The sequence below is a fragment of the Hypomesus transpacificus genome, chromosome 9 (assembly GCF_021917145.1).
Source record: "Hypomesus transpacificus isolate Combined female chromosome 9, fHypTra1, whole genome shotgun sequence".
In the NCBI taxonomy this organism is placed as follows: Eukaryota; Metazoa; Chordata; class Actinopteri; order Osmeriformes; family Osmeridae; genus Hypomesus; species Hypomesus transpacificus.
The window spans coordinates 14,741,961-14,768,454 of record NC_061068.1 but is presented as its reverse complement, the minus strand read 5'-3'; the positions used below and the strand labels follow the sequence as shown (position 1 = coordinate 14,768,454).

General features: G+C 42.1%; 4 protein-coding genes across 4 annotated transcripts in view; 3 read left to right on the top strand and 1 right to left on the bottom strand.

Annotated features, from left to right (window-relative positions):
- LOC124471292 (NACHT, LRR and PYD domains-containing protein 12-like) overlaps positions 1 to 26,494 on the bottom strand; it is a 1,476,309-nt gene that overhangs the window by 1,135,637 nt on the left and 314,178 nt on the right. The window lies entirely within an intron of this gene.
- Positions 542 to 3,213, top strand: rpl10a (ribosomal protein L10a). The gene is made up of 6 exons (XM_047025869.1): positions 542 to 623; positions 1,100 to 1,171; positions 1,457 to 1,537; positions 2,215 to 2,363; positions 2,555 to 2,727; positions 2,998 to 3,213. Exons 1-6 carry the CDS (start codon positions 619 to 621, stop codon positions 3,166 to 3,168), a joined length of 651 nt encoding a protein of 216 aa, XP_046881825.1. The 5' UTR covers positions 542 to 618; the 3' UTR covers positions 3,169 to 3,213.
- LOC124471354 (inositol 1,4,5-triphosphate receptor associated 2-like) lies at positions 7,338 to 13,138 on the top strand. Its single transcript, XM_047025840.1, has 14 exons — positions 7,338 to 7,417; positions 7,511 to 7,577; positions 7,705 to 7,777; positions 7,934 to 7,964; positions 8,201 to 8,341; positions 8,531 to 8,662; positions 8,771 to 8,791; positions 8,877 to 9,021; positions 9,493 to 9,539; positions 10,100 to 10,150; positions 10,384 to 10,481; positions 11,135 to 11,209; positions 11,636 to 11,809; positions 12,744 to 13,138. The coding sequence occupies exons 1-14, from the start codon at positions 7,406 to 7,408 to the stop codon at positions 12,904 to 12,906; spliced, it is 1,230 nt and encodes a 409-aa protein (XP_046881796.1). The 5' UTR covers positions 7,338 to 7,405; the 3' UTR covers positions 12,907 to 13,138.
- Positions 15,739 to 26,494, top strand: part of cita (citron rho-interacting serine/threonine kinase a) — a 71,447-nt gene continuing 60,691 nt past the window's right edge. Inside the window, exons 1-10 of the mRNA XM_047025725.1 lie at positions 15,739 to 15,879; positions 16,527 to 16,652; positions 17,511 to 17,649; positions 17,965 to 18,140; positions 19,179 to 19,280; positions 21,154 to 21,296; positions 21,821 to 21,914; positions 22,271 to 22,477; positions 22,904 to 23,057; positions 25,613 to 25,799. Coding sequence (XP_046881681.1) covers positions 16,551 to 16,652; positions 17,511 to 17,649; positions 17,965 to 18,140; positions 19,179 to 19,280; positions 21,154 to 21,296; positions 21,821 to 21,914; positions 22,271 to 22,477; positions 22,904 to 23,057; positions 25,613 to 25,799 — 1,304 coding nt within the window. The 5' untranslated portion in view covers positions 15,739 to 15,879; positions 16,527 to 16,550. The remainder of the gene's footprint in view (positions 15,880 to 16,526; positions 16,653 to 17,510; positions 17,650 to 17,964; positions 18,141 to 19,178; positions 19,281 to 21,153; positions 21,297 to 21,820; positions 21,915 to 22,270; positions 22,478 to 22,903; positions 23,058 to 25,612; positions 25,800 to 26,494) is intronic.

Below are 26,494 nucleotides of genomic sequence, written 5' to 3'. Positions count from 1 at the left end.
TTCTGCAGATGTGTGCAAACACAATGACTCCCCAGAGACCTTGATGACCCCTACAGCTATTGTTTTTCAGGTCCAGGTCTCTGGTTAGGGTCCAGTTCCCAACGAGGGGACTGTGTCTGCTGGAAGGTTCACATCCAGGTTTGCATGCCTCTCCCTGGGAACATGAAATATGAGGTGTGTCTGGACCACCTCAGCTGGGTCTCCTGCTGTCTTTGAATAAAGAGAGAACTGTTTATGTTTCCAAGCATTATGTTAACAGTTGGGGTGCACATGTGGTTGTTCTCTGACTTTGGACTTATGGAGGTTTTTAGTTATGTTGATTTTTACAGGATTGTTGGTGAAATCAATCATTCAATTGTTGATTTATGAATGAACGAATGATGATGAAATCAACCATCAAGACTCAGATCAGGAACGTTAACGCTACGTTATCGGCTTTGCGCAGGTCTAAAATACATATTTTGTAAAGCTTTTGACGCTTTGACAATGCGCACAAACTACAAAAATGGCCGCACAAATGGTGTGTGAGTACGTCACGGAAGTACGCTTAAAAACCGAGACCGGCTTCCGTTCTGCCTTTCTTTCAGTTGTCTGTCGCGTGCAAACAGAGCCGTCAAAATGAGGTGAGAATGATTTCCATTCGATTATTTGCTGTGCTGTTTAAAAACCAATAAATGGAAGGCATTAGTGTTACATGCATGAAACACATCAGATTCAGTGATGAGTTTCATTTTTAAATGTACAGTCTAGTGAACGAAACGATAGGAAATGTTGGGCTAGGCTAACTGGCTAGCATGGACTTCAGTAAAATGGCAAGCAAATCTACGTCCATCCTACGTTTTCCCCGAAATTATTCACATCGGATTATAATAGATGTAACACAACGCACATAAGGAATAATGAAGTATAAGTATTGAGATAGCATGAATATTTGATGTGGAACTAGACAGCCAATATGTGGAGGGTTGTACACTGATGTTCCGTTTGGCCGCAGTTGGCTTGTGCAAAGGGTGCTTAGTAACAAATGTATTGATGAATATTTACATTTGTTTTAATATGTATGCAATCAGTAACGGTTTTGAATGTTTCGTGTCAATAGCAAGATTTCCAGGGACATGCTGTATGAGGTGGTGAAGGAGGTGCAGGCGGGAGCGCTGGCCAAGCCTCGCAAGTAAGGAAGTTTTTCGTGATTTACCTAACTAGTTGAAACAATGCAAATTACCCTCTTAAACCTTGTAGACTGGAAAGGGGGTTTTATCATTTGTCTGCTATAGGCCAAGTATTATTTTTTTTCTAAGTTTTTCTTGACCTTCTGCTTAAAATACTATGCCATACATGATTGTAGCTCCAAGTTTTTGTTCATCAAGACCTTTTTGTACTGGCAGTGACACTGGGACCGTTATGAGGCAATAGGCATATATTAAAAGATGCTCAATTGTTACCTGTGTCCCTGAAGGTTTACAGAGTCGGTTGAGCTCCAGATCAGCTTGAAGAACTACGATCCCCAGAAGGACAAGCGTTTCTCTGGCACCGTCAGGTTGGGCCCCTTTCCCGTTCAAACCCAGGCTTCTGTCGGCGTGCCCCACCCTTCCTGAACAGAACCCGTTAGATAGTACAGCCTAGTTTGGTGTGATATTTCCTCACGTCTCTCTGAACTTGTGGGTTCTGTCAGAACTGGCAGTGGGCCACGCTGTGCAGAAGTGTCTTGGGTAGTCTGACTGGACCTCCTCTGGGGGCTAGCAGACGGACCCCTACCCTGGGTCTTAAAACATGAGGGGAGGCAAGGGGGGGGCCCTCGTGCCCCTCCTGAGCCGACCATTTTAATCTAACAAAATGGTGTTGCTGGCGGAGTTCCTGAAGAGAAGCCAGTGGAGAGGTTTGGGTAAGACCCCAGAGTTGAGCTTTCGGCGGTCTGTATCTGTTCAGTTTTAGTTCGTCATATCCAGTTAGTGTTAACTATCATACAGTCACTGGTACTCCCGTTAATCATTCTTTTCTAACTGAAGTGACTTCAGTTTAGACAGTCACATCTGTTACTTTATAGCAGTCCATTTCTGCTGCCACTGCTCCCTTCGACGTAACGTGGTTACCACTATACCTTTACTTTTACATTATACACGCACTTAGTCCACTTACTACCCTTGTCATGTTATTCCCTTGGATGTTAGCTTTTTTTGCGTTAACGGTGTGATGTTGGTGTCCCTCCCCCCCCAGACTGAAGACCACCCCCAGGCCCAAGTTCTCTGTGTGCGTCCTCGGAGACCAGCAGCACTGTGACGAGGCCAAGGCTGCCGACATGCCCCACATGGACATCGAGGCCCTCAAGAAGCTCAACAAGAACAAGAAAATGGTCAAGAAGCTTGGTGAGCCGGCCACTCCATCCTGAACTGCATGTTTTATACTTCCAACCAACCTGTCAGTCTAGGCTTGTTATGGTATTTTAACAAGTTTGTGTTAACCTCTGTGCTCCTGTAGAAGGAAGTATTGAGTGACCTGTCCTAGAGTTCCAGCTTGTCTAATGTGTTTTAACAGAAGTCATCTCTCTCTCCCAAAGCCAAGAAGTATGATGCCTTTCTGGCTTCAGAGTCTCTGATCAAGCAGATCCCTCGTATCCTGGGCCCTGGACTCAACAAGGCGGGCAAGTTCCCCTCCCTGCTCACCCACAACGAGAACCTCAACACCAAGGTGGACGAGGTCAAGTCCACCATCAAGTTCCAGATGAAGAAGGTAGGCAGCTGTCTGGGGAAGGAGGAAATCTCAAACCCTAGAGAACATGTACCTTTTTCATATGCAGTTTAGAGGAATGCATTTCCACAGTTCAGGACAGAATTGTGAAATCCAATACTTGATGAAGCAAAGCAAGTTGGCCAGAAGGTCACAAGCTTCCAGAGAACTTTAAAACGGTCAAATGTCCCCCCCTCACGTATGATGCAGTCCTGGGATCCAGCAGGTGGTGGCTGAGCGTGTTCTGATCCCCACCCCTGTGTGTCTCTCCAGGTCCTGTGTCTGGCGGTGGCTGTGGGCCACGTCAAGATGACCGAGGAGGAGCTGGTCTACAACATCCACCTGGCTGTCAACTTCCTGGTGTCTCTGCTCAAGAAGAACTGGCAGAACGTACGCGCTCTCTACGTGAAGAGCACCATGGGCAAGCCTCAGCGCCTGTACTAGTGGTCTGCTTTTATCCACAACAAAATAAAAAAACTGGAAAATGAACCATGTTGCCTTGTCTGTCCTAAAGCTGTTTAGAGTTTTAATATACATTTTTAGATCTGCAATTGTTGGTCGGTTCATACCTGCAAATGGAATTTTAGTCACTTGGCAGATGCTCTTATCCAGAGCAACTTACAGTAAGTAAGAGGCAAGTAGGGTGAAGTGCCTTTCTCAAGGACACAATGTTATTTGCACGGCCGGTAATTGAACTGGCAACCTTCTGATTAATAGTCAAATTCCCGAACCACTCAGCCATCTGACTCCCAATGAAAGGGGAAATTTAAAATGTTCATTAGTATTAAATCAAGAATGGTTATTAAGCTCATATTTGCTATTTTGATATGTATGATTTGTTTTCAGTCCATGGTTATATGTTAGTGGCAGAATTCACTGTCACAAAGTCTTAAGATTCCATTAAAGGTTTGGATAAAAACATCTGACAGTTGTCAGTGCAAAGGATCTTGCTGTTAATTCTGGTTGTAACTTTGTTACTTACCACAATTCTCTTTGCTCAATTTAGTTCATAAATGAGCTATATTATAAAAGTTCAGAGGCAAAGGGTAGGTGACCGACCTGTTAATTTGATTACCTGCCACATCGATTCCAGAGATACTGTTGACTTAAAAAAAAAAAACTGATAAAGTTACAAAATCCAAGAAGGAAGAATGAAAGGCTGGCTGTAAAAGTCACATACCATCCTGGTTGCCTCATTGGGTAGTGAATTGTCATGATGAGTATGTAGTGTACAGGGCGATTTGTATATGATGAAGCACAAGTTTCCTTCTAGGGCTCAGTATGAAGTACACAGCGTCATAAGTAGACAGTGTCATTACCCATACAGTCCCAAGTCTTACAACTGGAGCCCCCACGTGCAGTATATAGACAGCATGTGGGGCCCAGATATCATGGGACAGATTTATGACCCCATGCTCAGGAGCCCAGTGCAGATGGATTTCAAGGCCAAACGTAGGCCCAGAAAGTGGGACACTTGTAATTCAAATTCTATGACAATTGACCAACTGGGTGCGAATGCATGAATGCATCTGTGACTAACTATAATGTACCAATAGCAAAATCTCAGAACTGATAAGGTTTTGATATATAAGAGGAATGTCCGGAGAAACATTCCAGTCTGCTCCTGGGAACACACTCAGTTTGTTGGAATCTGTGTCACTCTGAATTCTAATAAACACTTTGCATCAGAACTTGTTGAGTTTCAGTGCTGTTTCAAACTTTGAGAATTGGTTGAAGACAGAATATATTTCACGACACACTCCATTAGTGTATGTTTAATGTCTACATAGAATTTAGTGGCAGTAAAGCTGCTGTAAACTGATATTTTACATTTACAGAACTCTTATCACATATTAGATTTGGTTTGGGGAATCAGGTTGAAGGTTGCTTTTTCAGCTCACCCAAGGTCATGGATCAACTACAGTTTTTCTTGTGTAATCCTAAATCCCAACACTTTTATAAAACAAGGCAACTGACACGGATGAACTAAAGCACCAATCGACTGGTCCGTACCTGTTGACTGGGGTCACGTCTTTAATCTGAGACAGGAGGCTGCCATGACACTTAATGAGATTATCTCTCTTCAGCAGGAGACGACAAGAGTCACGGCTAGAATGACCCCGGCTCCGTCATTTTCATATTTCTGTGTTCCTTTGGGGGAACTAAAGTTTTTGGTAGACATAATATTGGCCTAGGCTACACAGGCTTTTTTCACAGTGTGTATCTACTGTGGGGTGTTCTTGCATCCGTTACAGGACCCTGGGGGTGTGTAGGCTGCTACTGGTGTGTGTGTGTGTGTGTGTGTGTGTGTGTGTGTAAGCAGCTACTGGTGTGTGTGTGTGTATTTGTGTGTGTTTGTGTGTGTGTGTGTGTGTGTGTGTGTGTGTGTGTGTGTGTGTGTGTGTGGGTAAGCAGTTACATGGAAAGAGACGATATCACTATGACGAGGCACAGCTTGTGGGAACTCTAACAGATGTCTGGGGAACTGTGAAGACAGGTGAAACTCTTCGTCTCCATGGCGTCTGTCCTGCAGAGATGAACAGATCTCAATTTTACAGACTTTCATTAAATCAGGTATAGTAATTTTGAGGTCAAGACTGTATTGGCTTTTGGGGGATTTTGTGAACTATGTTCTAAATCGTTCTTTTTTCATACCATTGTTTGCTATGGTTTACAGTTTTACGTTGTCAGGAAATGTGTTATAGCTCATTTTGGATCTGAAACTGGACTATTCAGATGGTATTATGCCCATCCATGCAAAGTGCCTTGTATTAAGTGTTTCGTGTTAGTGTGTCTGCTTTGCACACGTAGAGTGATTATGGCTCTGTCCTCTTGTTAGACTTGCTTCTGTTTGTTCAGGTTGGTTGGACAACATTTTTGTCAATGAGATTAAGATCAGGACTTTGACTGGGTCACTATAGGAGATAATGTTTTGTTGTTGTCCTTGGCCACTCCAATGATGTCCTTGGGATCGTTGTCCTGCTGAAAGGTGCATCTTCTCCAGAGGGTTTGTTTAGGAGCCTGAAGCCCTGATGGTGAGAAGCCCAGCATGAAGCTGCCACTGGGACGGTGTGTCCAGAGCCAGGGTTTATACCAGTGTTAGGTTACTGTTACACACCTGTGTTAGGTTAGTGTCACACCTTTGTTAGGTTAGTGTCACACACACCAGTGTTAGGTGAGTGTCACACCAGTGTTAGGTTAGTGTCACACCTTTGTTAGGTTACTGTGACACACCAGTGTTAGGTTACTGTTACACACCAGTGTTAGGTTAGTGTCACACCTATGTTAGGTTAGTGTCACACACACCAGTGTTAGGTTACTGTTACACACCAGTGTTAGGTTAGTGTCACACACCAGTCTTAGGTTAGTGTCACACCCATGTTAGGTTAGTGTCACACACACACCAGTGTTAGGTTAGTCTCACACACCAGTGATAGGTTAGTGTCACACAACAGTGTTAGGTTACTGTTACACACACACCAGTGTAGGTTACTGTTACACACACACCAGTGTTAGGTTAGAGTCACACACCAGTGTTAGGTTAGTGTCACACACCAGTGTTAGGTTAACGTCCCAGTGTTACATTATTTATAGGTTCTGTAGAATTTGGAAGAGTAAGTGAATGTTGTGGCCTACACGCATTGTCAAACCAAACTGAACAGCTCTGCCAAGAGTCACTCCAATTTTGTGCAAAGATGGTACTGAAGGAACGTACTTAAAAATGGTATTGCAGCAATAGGTGGCAGTACCAATTATGTATTTGTGGGGCTGAATACTTGCAATGCAAGCAGCATTGTTAAATATGTTTACATTTCCCAGCATAAAAACAATGTTGCCTTGCTACAGTTGATTTCAAATTTAAACGAGATTAAGATTTAAGCAGTTTTTATTTAAAAAAACTGCAATTCAGTTTCAAGAGAGAATTGTTAGGGGGTTGAATACTTTTGCAAGTCACTGTATTGGACAGAATCGTTTAGTACTGCTGGTCTGTCACAAGACTTTATATGGATTTTTCGCACTTTTGTGGTTTTTGCATAAAGAGGGAGAAAACAGCAGTTGACCGTGCTACAGCTTCTGAAGAGACAACTTGTTGAAGCTGCCATTTCCATGGTTAATGTGATGTGCAGTCTGCATGACGGTATGTTATTATGTTTATAAAATAATAATAAAAAAGGCTTATTATCGCTTGAAGTAATGTGTGCTGATTATGAATGACAATGTCATTTTAGAGCTTTTTGAGTTTTAGAGCAACTGTTTTGAAAAGCATGCGTTGTTGTATGATATTGTTGTATGATGTTCAGTTAGTCCCTCTTAGGTGCCTTTCCATTCATAAGTTCAATCCTCCCCTGCTACACACACACACACACACACACACACACACACACACACACACACACAAACACACACACACATCGCTCTGTCTTCCATCTCCCTCCTCACTCCTCCCTTGCTACACACACACTCCCACATCGCTTTGTCTCCTCTGTGGGTAAAACAGCATTTTCATTTTCTTCCTCCGTCCATCTGCTGAATGATGCCCACCCGTCTGTCACTGTCCACTGCAGAAGCAGGTAGCTGTGACAAGTCCTTTGTCTCTCTCACACTGAAAAACACACACACAAACTGGCGACAGTGCAGGTAAAAATAGACATTTGTCTTACCTCCGTGTGAAGACGGGATCATGAGTGTTCAGGTAAGCTGCAGTGCTGTCAAATCACACATTCAATAGGAGGTTTTTTAGAGGTGGGGAGTAGACTGACAGCTGACCACTACTCAATGTCTCCAGCTCCCTCACGAGAGCGCCCAGTGCGAATACGCTGGAATACTGGGAGACAGCGACGACAGCGATGAAGGTAGGCCGTATGATTGGCTCACGGTGGGTATCAGGAAGTAACTACGAGAACCGCAAGTTGTTTGGTCAGACTTGTTTGGCTGCAGGCTCGAATGAGCTGCTTCCTCCCTCTCCCCTTTTCTCCTCAGAACCTTGTCCGAGTGACAAGTTGGCTGTGGCCTGGGACGACCTACCTATACTGGAGAGACTTGGACTCACCAGGTAAAAACACTTTCTGTTTGCAATGTGTAATTTGAATGTTATGATATTTACTTAACACAGCCTCTCATCCTTCTTTTCTGCACCATTCATTGTGTCCCTCCTTCACTACTCTTCCCCTTTCTTCTTTCACTCCCCCTCACCCCCAAATACTTGCAGTGGGGCAGATATGACTGAAGAGGAAGTGGAGGTGATTCCTGTTACTAAGTATACTCAGAGGGTTGTACGTAGAGACATGTTACAATCATAGTTTGAGGGCAAATTGCACCTAACACACACAGTTATTGAGCCTCTTAAAGAAACGTGTGAAAGAAACGAAATGCAAGTGTCACAGTATTGTCTCTGCCAACATTCCACATTCATCCAGACATAACTTCGACCACCCTCTCTTTCCCCCTCCTCCCTCCCCCCTCGCCCTCCCCTCAGAGCGAGTTCTCGAAGCTGGCGATGGCGTTCCGCTGTGACCAGTACACTCTGAGCCAGCGGCTGCAGGCTGAGGAGCATGACCGCGCCGTAGCCCAGGAGAACCTCACCCTGGAGCTGCAGCAGGCCAGGGAGTCTCTGGAGGTCAGCCTGGGGGAGGAGCGGGGCCAGTGTGCATGTTGGGGTTGAGGGGGGGTATATGTGAGTGGGTAGGGTGTATGAAATGCCAGTTTATGTTTGTATGAGTGTGGGTGGGATATGGTGCTTTGACAATGCCGTGATCTTTTTAATGGTCATGCAGGTGTGTTACCATGTCCCCCGTCCCCCCTGCAGGCTCTGAGAGGCAGGTGTGCTGACAGCGAGAGGTCCCACATGCTGAGCTGTATTGACACCAGTCTTGACACGGTGCTGGGCAGCATGGAGGACGTCATCAGCGCCGCTGAGATGCTGGGGGCCGTGCACCAGGTTAGCCCACAACGTCCACGGGATGCACCTGGCTGGGATGCCTTTGTTTCATGACCTCACGCAGTACAACCGGGTCTTCATATTGTATGTATCACATTGTATGAACAGGATGGATGGAGGGATTCAAAGGTGCTTTGGGCTGGAAGGATGGAGGGATTGAGAGCTGAGTTGGTCTGGAAGGATGGAGGGATTGACAGGTGTGTTGGTTCCCCAGGAGGCTCGTGTGAGCTGCTCCGTAGAGCTCATGCAGACCCACATGCAGCACCTGAAGCTGCGTCACTCCGCCCACAACGTTCAGCTGCAGGAGACCAGGAAGCTGCTGCACCGCTGCCGAGGAAGGATCCACAGTGACTCAGCAGGTAACTGTGGTAACCTGGTTACCTCGCCAGGTAGTTTGTTACACACAACCATCTGGTAACCTGACTCGCCAGGTAGTTTGTTACAACCATCTGGGAAACTGTCCCTGGGAAAGGTTTGGCAAAAAGCAGGCACCATTCCCCAAAGATTACTGGGGTGATTGGATCTGTCTATTACTGACTGACTTCAACCACGCCCCTAGCTGCCAGTAGTTCATCACAGGACGCCGATTGGTTCAACCACTGAGGCACAAACAAATTGGGAGTGGCAAGATGGATTCTCGTGTAGCCGTGATCTTGTGAATTCAGCTGTCTCACGAGGTTAGATAAATGATGACTCAGCAGGTCAATTGTGGCCCTCAGCTTTACCTACATTTGCTGACAGCATGAGTAGGAAACTTAGTTGATGTTCACAGTTCTTGTTGTTGTTGTTGGCTGTTGTTTCTATTGACTCTGTGTTGTTGTCCCTTGCAGAGGATGGAGATGTCCGACAATTGTTTGTACGACAAGGGTCCCAGCAGGTAGCTCCCCATCATTGAGTTACATACTACATGCCATCATTCTACATGTATGAGTTACATACCACATGCCTGTGATTTAAATGGACAAGTACACTTTTTAGTTGCATATTAATGGGTGTGTTGTCATTAATAACTAAATTGGTCCCTCCCTTTCCAACACATAATTCTTTCACTGACAGTCAGTTTTAAGTGTTTCATGAAGTGGTGTTGCTACAGTATGTATTGTGTTAAGACAAACAAGTCAAAATGTATTTATTATATTACATTTAATTTATTTATGTAGCTTCAGTTCTATGAGTAGAGCAGTTTGCCTCCAGTTTTCCAATGGCAGTGTAAGAAGAAAACAGAATGGAATGAAAGATCGACGAGGAACCTGATTGGCACGATGTGTGCCTCTGTTTTCTTCTCCGGCTGCGTTGCAGTTGGCAACATGGGTGTATTACTAGAAGTGAAGCGGAGTCAAGCTTCACAGAATAGGACTATAATGACACCAGTGTATTACGCCTTAGCTTGTCTCTTATTCCTGCACCTCTGACCCTGACTCCTCCCCTCTTATCCAGCACCTCATGAGAAGGAGAGTCAGTGTTACACTTCTACCGACACAAGCACAGGTAACCACTCATTATCTAGCTCCACTTGTGTATGCACCGGCCAAAAGGAACTGAATGTGATGACATTGTTCAATATGTTACAAGATTTTAATGAAAATAATGATGATATTTATATGAATCGTGTTTAAAATACATGTTACATTTACCATCATCGGAGGAAGTGTGACTGGTGTAAATATATGTATTACTATGGTCTATTGCGTCTCTGCTCGCTTGTCTCCTGTCTGCTCCAGCTCAGTGACCTGGAGGTCAGGTTCACGGATGGCTGCAGGGCCGGTGGAGACACAGACAGCCAGGGGCCAACAGAGAGCGCTGTCTCACACACCACCAGGTAACGTCACCAAGCAAATGAGTTAGAATGTTGCATCTCTGACATTTCCGTTTTTTGTATGTGTATTTAAAAAGTGTTTTAAATCTTTACATTGATTAGTAAATGTATAACTCCTGGGCTGGCTTCAAACTCCTTAGATAAAACAATGAGAGCACCACAACACATCCAAACCACCCTGTATTAAAGATGTGGAGTATAACATAAATTGTGATTAAACTCAATGATCACAGTAGAGTATGGTACAGTACACAGTAGAATACAGTACAGTACAAAGTAGAGTATAGTACAGTGCATAGTACAATACACAGTAGAGGACAGTCAGAATAGTTTAGCAGTTGTTGAGATCGATGCCAACGACTCTCACCAATGTCTGAGATTTGTCATTCATCTATATGTGCTGACCGTAATGGTACAAAGCCTACACATGTCAAAACTTTAGACACACTACTATTCTTTTATTATTATACTTTATTCTCTGCCATCATATCAAAACAGTTCATGCCAGGGACCAGCAAACCACACCAAGTCTCTGGCCTTAGTTGAATGTTTGTTTTTCCAGGTATATGGAGAAATGGGTTTAGGTTAGTAATCAGTGATGTATGTTTTGCTTCCTACAGTTTGTAGGACAACAGTGTTTCTTTGTGTGTTTAAAGCACCAGTCCCTCCCACTCCCCAGCAGAGCGCTCCTTCCAGAGCACCCAGAGCCTGGAGGAAGACAACGACCCCAGGTAGCCCACCTCTCACCTCTCCTTCTGCAACAACAAAGACCAATTTGGCCCTCTTCAATAAAAATGCAACAATACTGGATTCATTTGGCAAACACTTGTATCCAAAGCAACTTACTTGGGGTGTATTTGAACCTACCACGTCTTCGCATACAATCAAATGCTTCACCACTAAACAGCTCCCATCCCTAATATTCAGTTATCCTGAGAGCATTGTTGTATAGCCACGTGTTGGTGTGTTCTATACATTGTCAAGTTCATCCATGTTTGTGTGTGCACGTCTACCTATTGCATGGGCTCTGACCAGCAAATTACAACTACACACTTTTAATGTTTAATTTTCTCCTGCTTCTATATACACTATTTGTATGTTGCTCGGTGCCCCAAAAAAAGAAAATCTAAAACGTTACACTTGTGTGTCCGTGACAGTTCTCGGCCAATGGCTCTCCGTCACAGGCGGAAGTCAGCGATCCAGGAGTGGGAGGGGAGCATAGAGGAGGCAGAGGTCAAGGAGTCGACCACCGGGTCACCAACACGGCCAGGGGCAAACAGCACGGAGGAGCTCAGCCAGCTCAGCTCATCTGACTCTGTCTCAGTGGACCAGTGAGTCTTGGTGGTCTGTCAACGTTGTTGTCCCTTCATTTAACACAAGTCTCAGTGGCTGCACACCCACTTCACAACATGGCACGAAGATCACTCCGTGGTAAATGTGCACTTTGCCGTTGCTGCCTGTCACAGTCAAAATGTCCTCTTCTGCACAAGCAACGACTAACCAAGCAACGACTAACAAGCCAATGAGTGCAGTCTGTGTCCCAAGACAGTACAACCGCATATTGTACACATCTCAAATACAACATTTACATTTAGTCAGTTAGCAGACGTTTTTATCCAGAGCGACTTACAATAAGTACAGGGACATTCCCCCGAGGCAAGTAGGGTGAAGTGCCTTGCCCAAAGACACAACGTCATTTGGCACGGCCGGGAATCGATCTGGCAACCTTCTGATTACTAGCCCGATTCCCTAACCGCTCAGCCACCTGACTCCCTACAACATACACCAAAAGGTCCATTTTATAGATATCTTAATAATAAGTGCTGTGTACGGCGACCGTAGATCAAGTCATTAGTTGAGGAAGTCTGTTAGAAGGTGCATCTTTGGAATTCATGAAAGTCAGGGTCAAGGGATTGACCTCAGTGGGGGCGTGGTCTGTGAGAACCAGGAAGGAAGGTTGGGCAGATGGACAACTGCACCCAGGATGAGCTGGCGAGAAGGGAGAAGTTGAGATGAGTGAGCGCCTTGGCCTGGATGAACAGCTGGGTGGAGAACCTGGTCAGGAACAGTTGGATTGTGATGTTTCTCTGTGGTGTGATTGATAATCCTGCCTTGTATTTCTGGATTAAAGAGTTAAGGACATTGTCATATGGAGAGGACTCTATTGATGTTACAGTTGCAAGGAATGTTGTTCTATGTCTAAGACTCTCCCCCTCCCCTCTCCCACCCTCTCTCTCTCTCCCCCCCTTCTCTTTCTCCCTCCAGGTTGGTTATACCAACACAACAGCGCCCTCTACAGTCTTGGTTGTCCTTTTTATGCTGTATTCTATTGGTCCTGGCTTGCTTCCTCCTCTGTTTCCTGTGGATTGTTTTGTCCCTTCCTTGGGGATTTGCATATTCCCACCGGAATGGACACACTGCCATCTGAGAGCTACGTTCAACACTTGTGTGAGCTGCTAAGGATGGAGAGAACTTCACAAGGTCCCGTGGGATACAACACTGGCTGTAGAACTTCTGAAACGGAAAGTTATACTGTTATAACTTCAATCCTAATTACTAAGTGGTGGCTAGGCTACTGGTTTTCACTAGTGCAATATGAGTCTCCTAAAAACACAGCCTGCTTGAATGTAAAAAGTGTGGTGATATGTAACTGAAGCTGATGAATGGCTAAGTGAAGTTTTGTCAGTTCTAATGTACTTGGCCTGATCTGGTTGGGTTAGGCTCATTAAACTAACAAGTGATGAACCCATATGGTGTGTGTCAAAGACATTCACAGATGGACATCGTTACAGATGTCATTAGCTGTATAAAATATTCATTTTTCTTCTGCATTTTCCTGTCATTAAATTTGACTGTCTTCACGAGTTAAGTAACGACAATAACTTGGTCTGATAATAAACATGGATAATAATAATGGATAATTTAAAAATATACACAACTGTAGGGGGGTTTAATATTGGCCAAATAATCAAAACGATATCCCTGCGAGGGCTAAACTGAACAGTGTATTAACATTAACAAAATATGCTGTAATTACAGTTATTTTAGTCTATTGGTTAAATCCAAGCATGAATTGTCAAAGTAAAGTTAAATGAAAGAGATATTAATAACATTGCAAATCAATGAAATTAATTACATGGCAAACATGTTGCAAAGTGAAGGTTTTGACTCTTACCTACTACAACTATTATTGTAAATCAGAAAGAGAAGAGGTGAGCAAGTAGAAGGAGTAAGAGAAGCCAGAGCTGAGGAGAAGCCCTCAGGAGATCAAGAATCCACAGAACAATGCTTCACAATTCTCGTTATATCCAACTACTGTCTGTAGAACAATCAATCAGACCACATCTTGACAATCTTTACTCATCAACATATAACAATAAGTTACACAATGAGGTGAGAAGCATCAAGTAGAGACTCTGTCCAACAGCTCCCAATTTTTGCATATGAGAGGTGGGGTGACACTCGAATAATACACAATGTATTTTCTAACATAACAATAACAAAACCCCTGAAAGGTGGTGGCCTTGCTTTGTTGAAATTAATGCATGACACAGATTTCGTGGTGCTATCATGCTAAAGATGTAAGAGGTCCTTAAAACAAACCTTTGGGAATGCATTTGTAGGATTTGGTCCATAGTGCACTTCAAGAAATAGATTTTTAAGAAAGAATCCAAATGAGTATTCAAAGAAATAGCTATGTAGTTCATGGCATATCCTTTTCAAGATTGTTTCAGGACATAATCAACATGTGATTATACAGGTGTAAACAAGCTTTGGCAATCAGCATAATGACACTTTATAAATGATACAAGCTACATTATTCATAGACACAATGATACGAGGGCATACAAAATGTTTCTCCCCTATAGTTAGTCTGGTAATACAAGGACAAGGTTAAGGGTTTTCACGATTTCGCACAAACCAGGAAAAATGCTATAATATGTCAGTAAAACTGTAAGCCTAAATTCACAGTATTATAAATGAATTGTGGTTTATTTAGTAGTATTTCGTAGTGTGTCCAATTTTACTAATTGCATTACAGTACAAAAATAGAGGTGCTCTATTAGATAGATTCCCCGTTCCCCCCTTATACCTCAGGCTTCAAGTGGGGAGAACTGAGGCCAACCTATCCCCGCCCCCTCCCCATCTCATACTTCTGAGAGGGAGACCTGCAGGCAGCCTGCCTAGCTTCCAAAGTAGAATCAGGGTGTCCACCTCGACCAGGTGAATTGACCCACAGTTCCACTCGGTGACATGATTTCATTGACGCGACGTGCAAATGAGCGAAAGAAAACGGATTGCGCAAATTTCACCATTCCAATGTTTTGGGGGGTGGGGTCCCGGCATTCCTAAATCCCATGTCACCTATGCCTAAATCTGCCACTGCTTAGGGACATGCCCCTCTTGTTTTAAGTGGAACAAAAGGAAAGCTTCTTTTTACTGTGGTCAGACAGACCACCTTGTGCCACTAACCAGTCTGCAAGGTGAATTACAGTGAACTGGCGCAAGCATGGGCATTGCAGTAGTAAATTAGAAGTCCTTGAGCTGCATTGATGGAGCCATGGGTCTTGATTGAAATAAATCTACTCATTGACTGCCAATGGGTGGTGCACTAGCATTCGCTACCAATGGGTATTGCCAACGGGCAATGCAAGCCAACGGGCACCACACAGAAATGCCAAAGAGTATAGAATACCTCTATACTTCTATACCATATCTTGTGAGTCTTCTATACTCTTTGCAAATGCTAATAACATACATGTCAGCCTATGGTCTTATTTTGAAACTGAATTTTGCTCTTTTCAGATCAATAGGGAGAATGGCTCTGATTGAAATAGTTCTGATTACCCCTATAGCTCTTGATGCAATGGCTGGAAGAGAGGAGATGACATTTATATATTTAGTGTCTCATTTAATTTGTTTTTTGTTTATTCATGGTGTAAATAAAGCATTGAATTATATAGCTACATAAATTATGTAATTCGGTATGTATTTATATAGGCTATTAAGTTTTGACTTCCATAATGTAGGACTATTTTCTCCTTTCTTCGGAAAAATAGGGTAAACTTAATAGGTGTTTATTTTATTGTATTTTTTTTAATGTTTTCTTTTTGGGGGGTTTGTATTGACACAACGTATTTCACCGGCCTCACACTCCTAAACAATAGGTGGCGATGATGCACTTCATGAATGTTGGTTGCCATCTGCCATGAAGAGCAAAACAAGAAGCAGCGTGACGTTAGCAGAGAACGCGCAAAAATTGAAAACTCACCGGAAGAAGACAATCAGGAAAGTTTCATCTAACGTCACATTTATGTACATTTTGAAAAACATGCAAGCGTAAACGCTTGATTTTCATATTAACTAGACATTTTGGCGTGAAAGGGTGCATGACAATTTGGTAAGTGAGACGTCTTCTCGAAAAGGAAAGAACAAAACACTGTCCATTAAAATATCTAGTTATTTAATTGTTACTGTCGGCTATGTTCGTGGCTTTCAGCGGGGCTACATTGCTTATATTATACACCTACTGTACTGTACATTTGCAAGATACACACCAACCATTTACGGTACTGTACAATTGAACTAGTTAACTGACTACTACTAGCTGAGTTTAGATGACATGGACGTCTTTACATTGAATAAGTGTTTTTCGTATATGTCCACATTGTCCGTAGTATAGACAAGTAACTAATGGACACGGAGCGTTTGAGGAATTTGGTATAACATTTGTATACAGTATAACTTGTTGAAGCTTGTATGTAGCACTTTATAATTTACTGGTATTGACTCCTCTAGCAGCTATTAAGAGAAACACTAATCCACATCAAAATATGAACGCGTGTATTCATAGTCTCTCAATTCAAAAGCCGTAATTTAGTGTAAGATAGTGACACGATTGGCTCGACGAGAAAACACTTGGATGTAGTTTCCATCTCCCTCTCGATGTCCTGGTCATCTTGGGGCACATCGATCCCTGGCTCCAGAGGATGCCTGAGAGAGCCTCTATCTGACTCACCTACTGCTGGGATTGTTTTGTTTTTCCAGGGCATCAGCTCTCAAGAAATCAAAATGCTGAAATTCAAACATGTGAGTCAAGGAACCATGAGAACCCAGCCCTCCTCTGTGGATCCCATCACCAGTCGAAGCTCCCGCCTCAATCATCTGCTGCAGGTGAATATAGTTTGCTGATGAGATCACGCCTCACATCTACTCAACTTACTACTTCACCAAAAAGATGTAGACACAGAAATGATACACGCACACAATGGTAATCTTTATATTATGCTAACTATTTTAGTTACACATCACCTCTGTCATGTTTGTCGCAAAGAAGATTTATTTTTTTATTTTTTTGAGTTTTCTGAGTCTTTGGTTAAACTGATGCTGTGTTTATGCCACAAATGGCCTAGCCTCTAATGTTGAAAGATCATGCTCCCTGTTCCCTGTCTCGCCATGTAGTGATGTGCACGATAAACAATTTGTCACAGAGGCGGATCATATGGAGGGATAGGTAATGATTCATTATTGGCACTGAACCTAAAGGTATTGTAGAGCCCTGTAAAATTGTCATTGTATTATTTCACAATTCTTTTAAACGTTTCTAGTTGTTTTCCCCCCATAAAATAAAAGTGGTGAGGTGATATAATTAAAAAGAAAAATTCTGTCTGTATATAAGATTTCAGATTAAATGTCTGGATTCCGCAATTCAGTCTGCGACCGTAATATGTATTATTGGTCTTTGAACCTGGGTGTTTTGAATTAAGTTACATGAGAATAACACACAGACCAAAGTATTACTTGTGACATGCACCGATGCACCCTGTGTTGAAATGATGTCGCTTTGGTGGCTGATGGACCCTAACAGCTGGACGGTCTGGGAGGCCAACGAGCCACCGAGCGACACCAGCATGTTTACCAAGTTAAACTTCTGAACAGTGGCTCTGCTTTGGACAAAGTCTTCAAAGGTGTGAAATGCCCAAAAGCACCATGTCAGTGAGTTGATGGAAATACGTTTTATATTCCCTTTAGGGCAAAACCAGCTTACAGCGGCAGCATGGGGGAAGTGTTGGACGTGAGGAGCTGTTGGACGCTCTGGTTCTGCTGTTCCAGGAGTGCACGTCCTCGGAACTCATGAAGATAGAACATGTCGCCAACTTTGTCAAAAAGTGTAAGCATTTGTAATGACACTAAATCTTTATATGGAGGCAGTGGCCTGTAGTCTGTAATCATGGTCGTCTAGCAATCCTAACTATAAGCCACATAACAAACAGCTTTGTTTTTATTTACTTTTGATTTAAGGGAATCTAAAAGCCAAAAAATACTACATAAGACATGCGTTTCAATGCGTTTACAGACTTAGCTAATCAGTATAGAGCTTATCAGTGAAGCGGTAATCAGGGAGGGGGAAATAAATACTTATTCATTTCCGCAAAAGGTTTTTGCTAACTTTATGTGTGTGTTTTTGTGCATTTCTGACCTCCAGTCTCAGAGGTTGTGTCAGAGTTACAGGAGTTGCAACCCAGACTGCAAGATTTTCACGTTTGTGGGCTGGTGGGTCGTGGACGCTATGGTGAAGTGAAGGTTGTCAGGGAAAATTCCACAGGGGAGGTGTGTGCCCTGAAAGTCATGGACAAGGATTCTCTGAGGACCCAGGGAAATGTACGTAAATTGCCCTAGTTTGTACACATAAATATATTATTAATGCATCTTCTGACGTTGTGGCTGTGTGTGGTGTGCAAGAATGCAAAAACAAGTCTTTTTCCTTAATATGAAAAAATCTTGCCAAAACGGACTGCACCTCCACCATTTTTGATGTTGCGCTTGAGATTTGGTGTTGTCCTATTTGCAGAATTATGCAGCGGTATAGTTGAGATTTTGTTATTGTTGCACTGTGTCTTGTCAGAATTCACAACTGTGGACTTCTGGTTTCTTGATTATCTGCTGCTCTTACTTTTTTCACTATTTGAATGTCGCTTTGTATAAATGTGTATGCTAAATGGATATATGTAAAACATTGTTATCCTTTTTAGAAACAAAGACATTGATCAAATGGGAATTTCTAATACCTTAACAGTTCTGCCCGAAGTTTGACAACAGGAGTTTTAAATGGAGAGTTCAGCCACTTGCTTTCCTATGGGGGCGCTATTGTACTGTGAACCCTTGAGTTGATTATGAAGTCAGATTTCTGGGTGACCTGCAGACAGAGTTTGAACTAACTGGCATCTACATAGTAAGCAGAATGGATGAAAGGGCTGTCTCTCCACTAAAATCCAGTTATATCTTGGTGGGTTTGACTGGAAGAAGAATAGTGATTGTTTTGAAAGGTCTTCTTGAGCTAGAAAAGGCCTAATGCCTAGAAAAGAGGTGAACAAGTGAATTGACTTAAATTTATTGGTGTGCTTATTGCCCTTTTCAACGTTAACACTTGAAAACTATGAGTTTCCATTAGCGTATGTTCCATACATTTCAATATTTACGTTCAAGTACAACATAAAAAATACTTTTTACCATGGTTCTTGGATACCCTATAGCGCCAGCATTTACAGGAAGAGTATTTGGCCCACGGCTCTCTTTAGGTGGATGACTGAATTTTACAACTCCCATTTTGATTCATTCATATACGTATAGCTGAAAAGGGAAGTCATGTTTTCCTATTCAATTGATAAGCCGTAAATCTGAAGCATCGTCCCTCTTCAGGTTGTGTTCTTTGAGGAGGAGCGGAGGATCCTGGCGCTGAACAGCAGTCCATGGATCCCACAGCTCTTCTATGCCTTTCAGGATCAGGACAGTGTCTATCTGGTAAGTCATCCGTCTCCTCTGCAAGTGTTCTGGAAGCGATCTAAATGATCTTAGCATGAGTTGAACCATAGTCTTAGTAACTCGACTTCTAATGGCATGCTGACAGTATATTGTATTTAAAGGTGACAGTAACTTCTGACTGAAGTAAATAAGCATATTATATAAAAACATAATTACATTTTGGAAGAAAAAAATCTTATTGTAGTAATTTAACTATAGACTGATTTGTTTTTATGAAGATAATATATTCATATTATAAGATATTATGAATTATAACAAATTGGTAAGCTAGACTTTTGTTGAGATAGATAAACCCAAAATAAGTGCGTTAGTGTGACTAACCTTGCAAAGACTGACCAAAACTGCATTAAAAAGTGTATAAAATAGTTTATGCCTTAACCGCATGTAACAGTAAAATGACAACCATCTAAATTTTGTTTTGCTATTGTTTTGTAAGCATGGGTAGTTCTCATTGCAACAGAATGCTTACGATGTCTCATTTTACGTGTGATATTTTGCGATTCTGTGTAGATTTAGAGTGCCTAATTTTTAAATTTATTGGATATGAACAGTTTTTTGTTTTTTTTAATCCCTGAGTACATATTGTTAGGCCAGCACTAGTTGTTAGTGATTTCACTGCCGTATCTGTAATGGAAACACTAAGAAGATGTTATACATGGTCTACAGTGTCTGGACTCTGAACGAGTCTTTCTTCGTATTTGATAGTATCTGATTAACAGTGTCTGACAACGGAATTGACTTGACATTCCTCGCTTGGTAAAAATAAGCACAGTGACATATAGCTGTTTCAACATATTCTTACATCTCGTTGTTATGATCAGTGACTTATGCTCTTTTGTAAAGCACTCTCTTGGAAGTCGCTTTTGATCAAAGCATTTGCTAAATGAAAACATCTAAATGTACATCTACAATGAACTTGTTTGACAATTAACGTATTGACTTACAACCAGGGTGGGTTTCCCAATAGCAAGCTAGAAGTGTGATGTGATTTTATTCCCCACAAATATTTCTTAATAATTCAGAATATTTTCTCAAAATGAATACATGCTCAAGCAAGTATTCCAGGGGTAGTGAAACACTGCACACACTGCTATTATAATCTGCTCATAAATAGATGTTTTCCATATAATCTATGACAAACTTTACTGTCTCAAATAGGTGGGAAATATGTTTCAAGTCTGCTCAGGCTCCCCTATCTCCCCCAGGCTGCCGTTCTGAACTGTGAAAATACAAAGAATCCATCTTTGTTCAAGTGTCAGACTAGAATCTCTCAGTACCCTGTTGCTAGGTTACATGTCTAGAAGGCTGCTGTTCATTCAGACTGCCTGTCCATTCATGTGCTGGATATGTGTGCTTGGCTGCCAGAGAACTTACACCCAATCTGACGTCTGAGGCCCTTGCTTCCTGTTAAAAATTAGAAGGAATTAAAACATTGGACATTTTAAATGCACATTCTGTAGAAGATGGGTGATTTATCAAATATATCGGATGTTGATGTTTCATTTTCTACCAGCTTGAGATGTACAATCTGACCTGTTTTACATTGGCAAACCCAGTTGAGGAATGTATGTAATAGTGGGCCAAACATTACCATCAACCCTGTCCACATGATTGCTGAATTGACTCTAAATGCACTCTACAAGACAGGAGTGTAGTTAATCAATAGGACCATAATGTATGAAAATGTAATGGTTTGAGGCATGTGCTTCCTCAAGTCATAACTTCCATAATGGTCATTTAAAAGAAAGACATAAATAAAATGTGCAGGTTGGATTACATCAATTATAATCTGTGGCATAAATAAATGTAGATGATAATTTAAGATTCCCTCATTATTTTTTTGTATGTGTAGGCGATGGAGTACCTTCCAGGTGGAGACCTCATGGCCCTGATGAACCGGTTTGATGACCATTTTGATGAAGCCATGAGCCAGTTCTACTTAGCAGAACTGGTGGAAGCCATTCATGCTGTGCATCAGATGGGTTATGCCCATAGGTGACGTCTTTATGATTGAATGCTTGATATAGATGCACAAATGTATACATTTATGATTTTAAAGTCAATTTTTAAGTATAGAGAACAGACCTGATGACCAGTGATACTAGGTAGTATAGAGAACAGACCTGATGACCAGTGATACTAGTAGTATAGAGTATAGACTTGATGATCGGTGACACTAGTAGTATTAGTATTTTGAAATTGATTGCAGGAAAGGTGTGTATATCGAAAAATAGCAACAATACTGTACATGTTGTCAAAGTTTAAAATTACAATTGCAATTTTATTGATAGGATCATATTAAATGGCTTCTTTTCACAATCTCTGCTGGTAAAAGAGTATATTTTTCTTTAATTTGATGGTCTGAAAGCATCAAATACAGGCCTATCGATCATGTGTTATGTTTCTTTAGCTTACTAGCAGGTTGCACTCAATGACAAGTGGGGCCTACATCATTCCTGTTCCCAAACTACGCCTTTCCTATTCCATTTTCTGACATCTGCCCATTCTTACTCTTCCAGAGACATTAAACCAGAGAATGTACTCATTGACCGCACTGGACACATCAAGTTGGCAGATTTTGGTTCGGCTGCCAAACTCGCAACTGATAAAAAGGTAAACGACATCCCAGTGTACTAGACTTTATTTCATTAAATTAAATCAGAGAATAATAAGTGAAAAATATTATTTTTAATAGTTTCTCAGTCAAAAATGATTTTTTTTAAAATATTTTCTCTTATAGAAGGCCCAGTTAGCGCCGTGTTAGCATAGATATCTAAAAAGTTAAATCAAAAAGAGATAGTGCCCTCTGCTGTCTGAATCGTTAAAAATTTGTCATGCGATTTAATCGTCTCAAGAAGTATCGTTACATTCCTACTGCAGACAGTACAAAAAATACTTTACTTTTCTAAAAATACTACAATACTTTTTTTTGTCATCACGCTAAATGTGCATATTTGTCTATGTTACAGGTTGTAGCTCCTGCAGTGCCTGTTCAAACCCCAGACTTCCTTTCCCCTGAGGTTCTGGCAGCCATGGATGAGGGGTCTCAAGATGGATACGGATCTGAGTGTGACTGGTGGTCGTTGGGTGTCATTGCTTATGAGATGATCTACATGAAATTACCTTTTACTGATAGCACCTCCCGCAAGACCATGCACAACATTAGGAACTTCCAGGTAGTGTCTCCCAAATGTGTCAATAATCATAATTTATGGTTATTTATAATATTTTTTTTGTTCAACACCTATTTGCTGTGCAGGGGGCTAGCTCTGTATAGTGTTGGTGATAATAAACTGTGTGGGCTCAGTGACATTTCCCACAAAGTATTTTTATCTATTTAAGGGGGTGTCAAAACGAGGTTTCTTTAGGAGTTGCGGCCTAAGCACAGTTTTTATGTCCATGAAATGAACATAAAATAATCTATACATGTTTTTTATATATAATCTACAAATGTTTAACGTGCAAATGATAGTATTTTACTCATTTCTTTTTAAACTTAAATATAAGACCTGTTTCATTTGTAAACAGTATCTATGTGAAACATTGTATAGAACTGTCCTTTCTGATATTTAACTATTTTGTGCCTTTGGTTTCCCTTGCAGTCTTCTCTGAAGTTTCCAGAGGAACCAAAATCTTCTAAACATTTTGTAAATCTAGTGCAAAGTTTACTATGTGCGACACAAGAGCGGCTGGGATTCGAGGGACTTCGGTGTCACCCTTTCTTCTCTAGTGTGGACTGGAACAATCTAAGACAAGGTATGCCCCACCTAGCTGATCTTTATATGCAAAGCATATCTGAACCCAAACCAACAATTTTCAAAAAATATTGACAGTCGTAGACTGCAAAAAGGGCATCTATAAGTTCATATATTCACTTTATCTTTATTTTCATGTTTTAAGCCAAATCCAGAGGTATTAGTCAGTGAACACTTCAGGGAAATTGGAATTTTTAAAATGTTTTTTTAATTATAACTAATGTTCCTAAAATATTTCACAACTTCCTCCTCATGTCAAAGTCCCAAAGTGTTTGAGTCCTTGAACTGAGTCTACTAAGCTGCCTGGAAGTGCACAAGGTTGTACAACAACGTTTTGGGAGAATGTGAGCGTTCCGTAAATGATCAAATGTTCTATGACTCACATTAGACTGATATACTGTCATTCTAAAACCTGTCTGTCTTGAACTAAAGTTCAACTGATAATTTATTTTAAAGATAACAAATGTAAAAAAAACAACGTATCTCTCACAGCATAGCACATTCATGCTATGCATACATTTTAATAATATATTTTAGTGGTCTAATAAGTGATATTCCAAATTGTTCCATTCTGACTGCTTACAATAATGTTAAGGAATGGGCAAAGCCTTTAGGAAAATAAATCATTAGATCCTGATTTGTTAGGACAATTGATAGTTCTCACTCTCTCTTTCTCACACACACACACACGCACACACACATACACACACACACACGCGCGCATAGTGGAGGTGTTGGTGGTAGGGATGGGCGAACGATGCCTTGTGAAGCTTTGGTGGTTTCTTCCGGATTGTGCCGGCCCAAAGAGCCGAACTATCGGCGCATTGAAAATGAACAGCGTCATCTAGCAGCCGTTTAAACTGGCTGAATGAGGCGTAGTGTTGTCTCCGACAGTAGACTACCCTTCGTTATTCTATATTTAATTAAGGCTACATGTGTTCATTTTGATCTGATATTAGTGCTCACACATTAAAATGTTGTGATACATCCGTAGGCCTTTAGAATTATGTCATTTTCTCACAGTAAAAGTTAAAGAATATCGTACGAGGGTCCCTGCACTGGGGCGCGAACTCGGGATCCGAGATTCGCATTAACAATATGTTGTCGTACAATGCTTTAACCAACTACACCACCGAAAAAATCGTTACTTGTTAATGCGGGTGGACGGACTTTATACGATATGGTCTTTATATCAATTAAACTAGATAACACCGATCTTTTCTTAACATTTGTGATATGTAGGTCTATTGTGAACTGGGGGAACTTTATTTTTACAAATTATTATTACTGTTGACAATGTTGAGGAATCATCAACATTTGTTTTCTGGGCACTGTATAGACCTACCTAGTCCTATCATGTTACGTTTCATTTCAATAAAATCACGCAACACAAATGCACGGATTTATAATTATTACTATACGGATTTGGCTAAATAATAATGACTGATGGAAGAAACTCTAGCGATGCCTGGTGCTGCTTCTCTGACAATGTGAGATTTGTCTTTAACAAGAAGCGGTGGCTTCGTTCCTTCCATGGCTCTGGTTCAGAAGAGCGGCAAAACTTCGAACCAGTTCGTGACGTTTGAAGCATTGAACGTCATCTGTCACGTGGTTTCGTAATTTGATACAAGCTCCAAAACACTTTTTCGAAACTGTGCGTATTGGTTTTGCGACACAAGCATCGATGCGTCAGTGCCATACGTCCCATCCCTAGTTGGTGGTGAGATACTGAGATGCAGTGTGTCTAGCATGCAGCTAGCAGTTCCCAGGAAGGGTAGGAGTGTGCCAGACAACTGCAGGTCCTCACATGATCTTGATTGCTCAATCCCAGAAATGACCAGTGAGATACTAGCTTCCAGACTGTACCTGCATTGACAGATGTTATGGACACATTTAGAAGAAAAATATTGTGACATATTTACAGCAATATATCAAACAGCCATCACACTAATAAAGAATACCAACTGCTTGTGTCCTTCACATTTACACTAATTACATAGATTTTCCGGTTTGGACCAAAGTTAAGCCATCTAACCACTTAAACTGTGGTTATTATACAAAGACGAATATTATATATTTTTTGCCATTCAAGATTCAGCAGATAATCAATGTGCTATGAGAACAATACGCTTGAAATCCAAGATGCTGTTTGTTTGGTATATTGATGGATTATGTGCTGTTGACAGTTGTGCAGATGGTTCTGACTCCAGCTGATTAGCCAGGGCTGCTGCAGTGAGGGGGAGGGAGGGAGGGAGGGAGGGAGGGAGGGAGGGAGGGAGGGAGGGAGGGAGGGAGGGAGAGAGAGAGGGGGAATGGAGTGTGTGTGTGTGAGAAAGAGAGAGAGAAGGCACAAGCACAAGAGAGGGAGCGAGGGACAGGCAGAGGCAGTGAGAGCAGTGAGGCAGTGTGTGTGCTCGAGTTACCGCACTATAGCCTTACCGCCTCCTCCCTCTCCCCCCCCCCCACACGCCTCCCTTTCTCTTTCCTTCCCCCCATTTTCCACTGCCTCATTTGATGCACATTGACTCTGTTGCTCCCAATCCCCTTCTCCTGCAGTTCTCCCTCCTTTCGTCCCCACGCTCCGCGCAGAGGATGACACCTCCAATTTTGAGGAGCCGGAGAAGCCTGCACCCCGGCCAGCAAAAGCCCAACAAGGATCCCTGCCGTTGGGCTTCCAGGGCCAGGACCTGCCCTTTCTAGGCTGGTTCTTCAGCAGGACTTTGACAGCGCTGGCCAAGTCTGAGTAAGTAACCCCCTCGCATTGCCAGTTGATGGTACCAACATGCCTCCTATAACCCGACGCTAAGCTTCGTCAGAAACAGGTGGTGGCAGTGAGCATGAGCCAGAGCCATCGCCACGGCAACAGTCTCAAGGCATCCAATCACTACATGCTGTATGCTGCGCTTTGTAGAACGCTGTATGGAGGTGCTTGCTTTGCCCGTTGCCTCCAGTGGGCTGGGCAGTTCCCTGTGTCAGACTGAGGTGGGGATCTCCCTTTATATAACACTCTGCTTATCATTGACTGGTCTTCTCCACCATTGTTAACATGTCTCTAATCTCCTGGTTTTGTTGTAGGGGAAAAGAAGGGGTTTGGAATGAGTCATTCTGTGTGTTTACCTGACTAGGAGATCAGACAGACCAGTGGGCTGGCATGAGAAGGTGCCTTGTGTTGTGTTGCCATTAGAGATGGTTGGTATTCTAGTGAGTGTGTCAGCGGTGTGTTTGCTGGAAAGGGGGGGGGGACCCCCCTGGTCTCTTTCTTCTCATTTCTGTGCTTGTGAAGCAGGGTTACTAAGGTTTTCCAAGCTGTTTTTGATCGCCATTGATCTGTGCAGCATTTAGTTTACCATCTCATGTGGGGGTTATTGCCCTCACCTATAGCACAGTTTTTAAGATGGTTCATTGTGCTTTTGCAATATGGATGCAGACAGCAGCAGC

Bases quoted from the DNA above. Each gene is read 5' to 3' on its own strand.
- LOC124471354 (XM_047025840.1), top strand. The intron at 8,342-8,530 runs GTCAGCCTGGGG...TCCCCCCTGCAG, and splicing joins AGGCCAGGGAGTCTCTGGAG to GCTCTGAGAGGCAGGTGTGC. The intron at 10,151-10,383 runs GTAACCACTCAT...TGTCTGCTCCAG, and splicing joins TTCTACCGACACAAGCACAG to CTCAGTGACCTGGAGGTCAG.
- rpl10a (XM_047025869.1), top strand. The intron at 1,538-2,214 runs GTTGGGCCCCTT...CTCCCCCCCCAG, and splicing joins CGTTTCTCTGGCACCGTCAG to ACTGAAGACCACCCCCAGGC. The intron at 2,364-2,554 runs GTGAGCCGGCCA...TCTCTCCCAAAG, and splicing joins GAAAATGGTCAAGAAGCTTG to CCAAGAAGTATGATGCCTTT.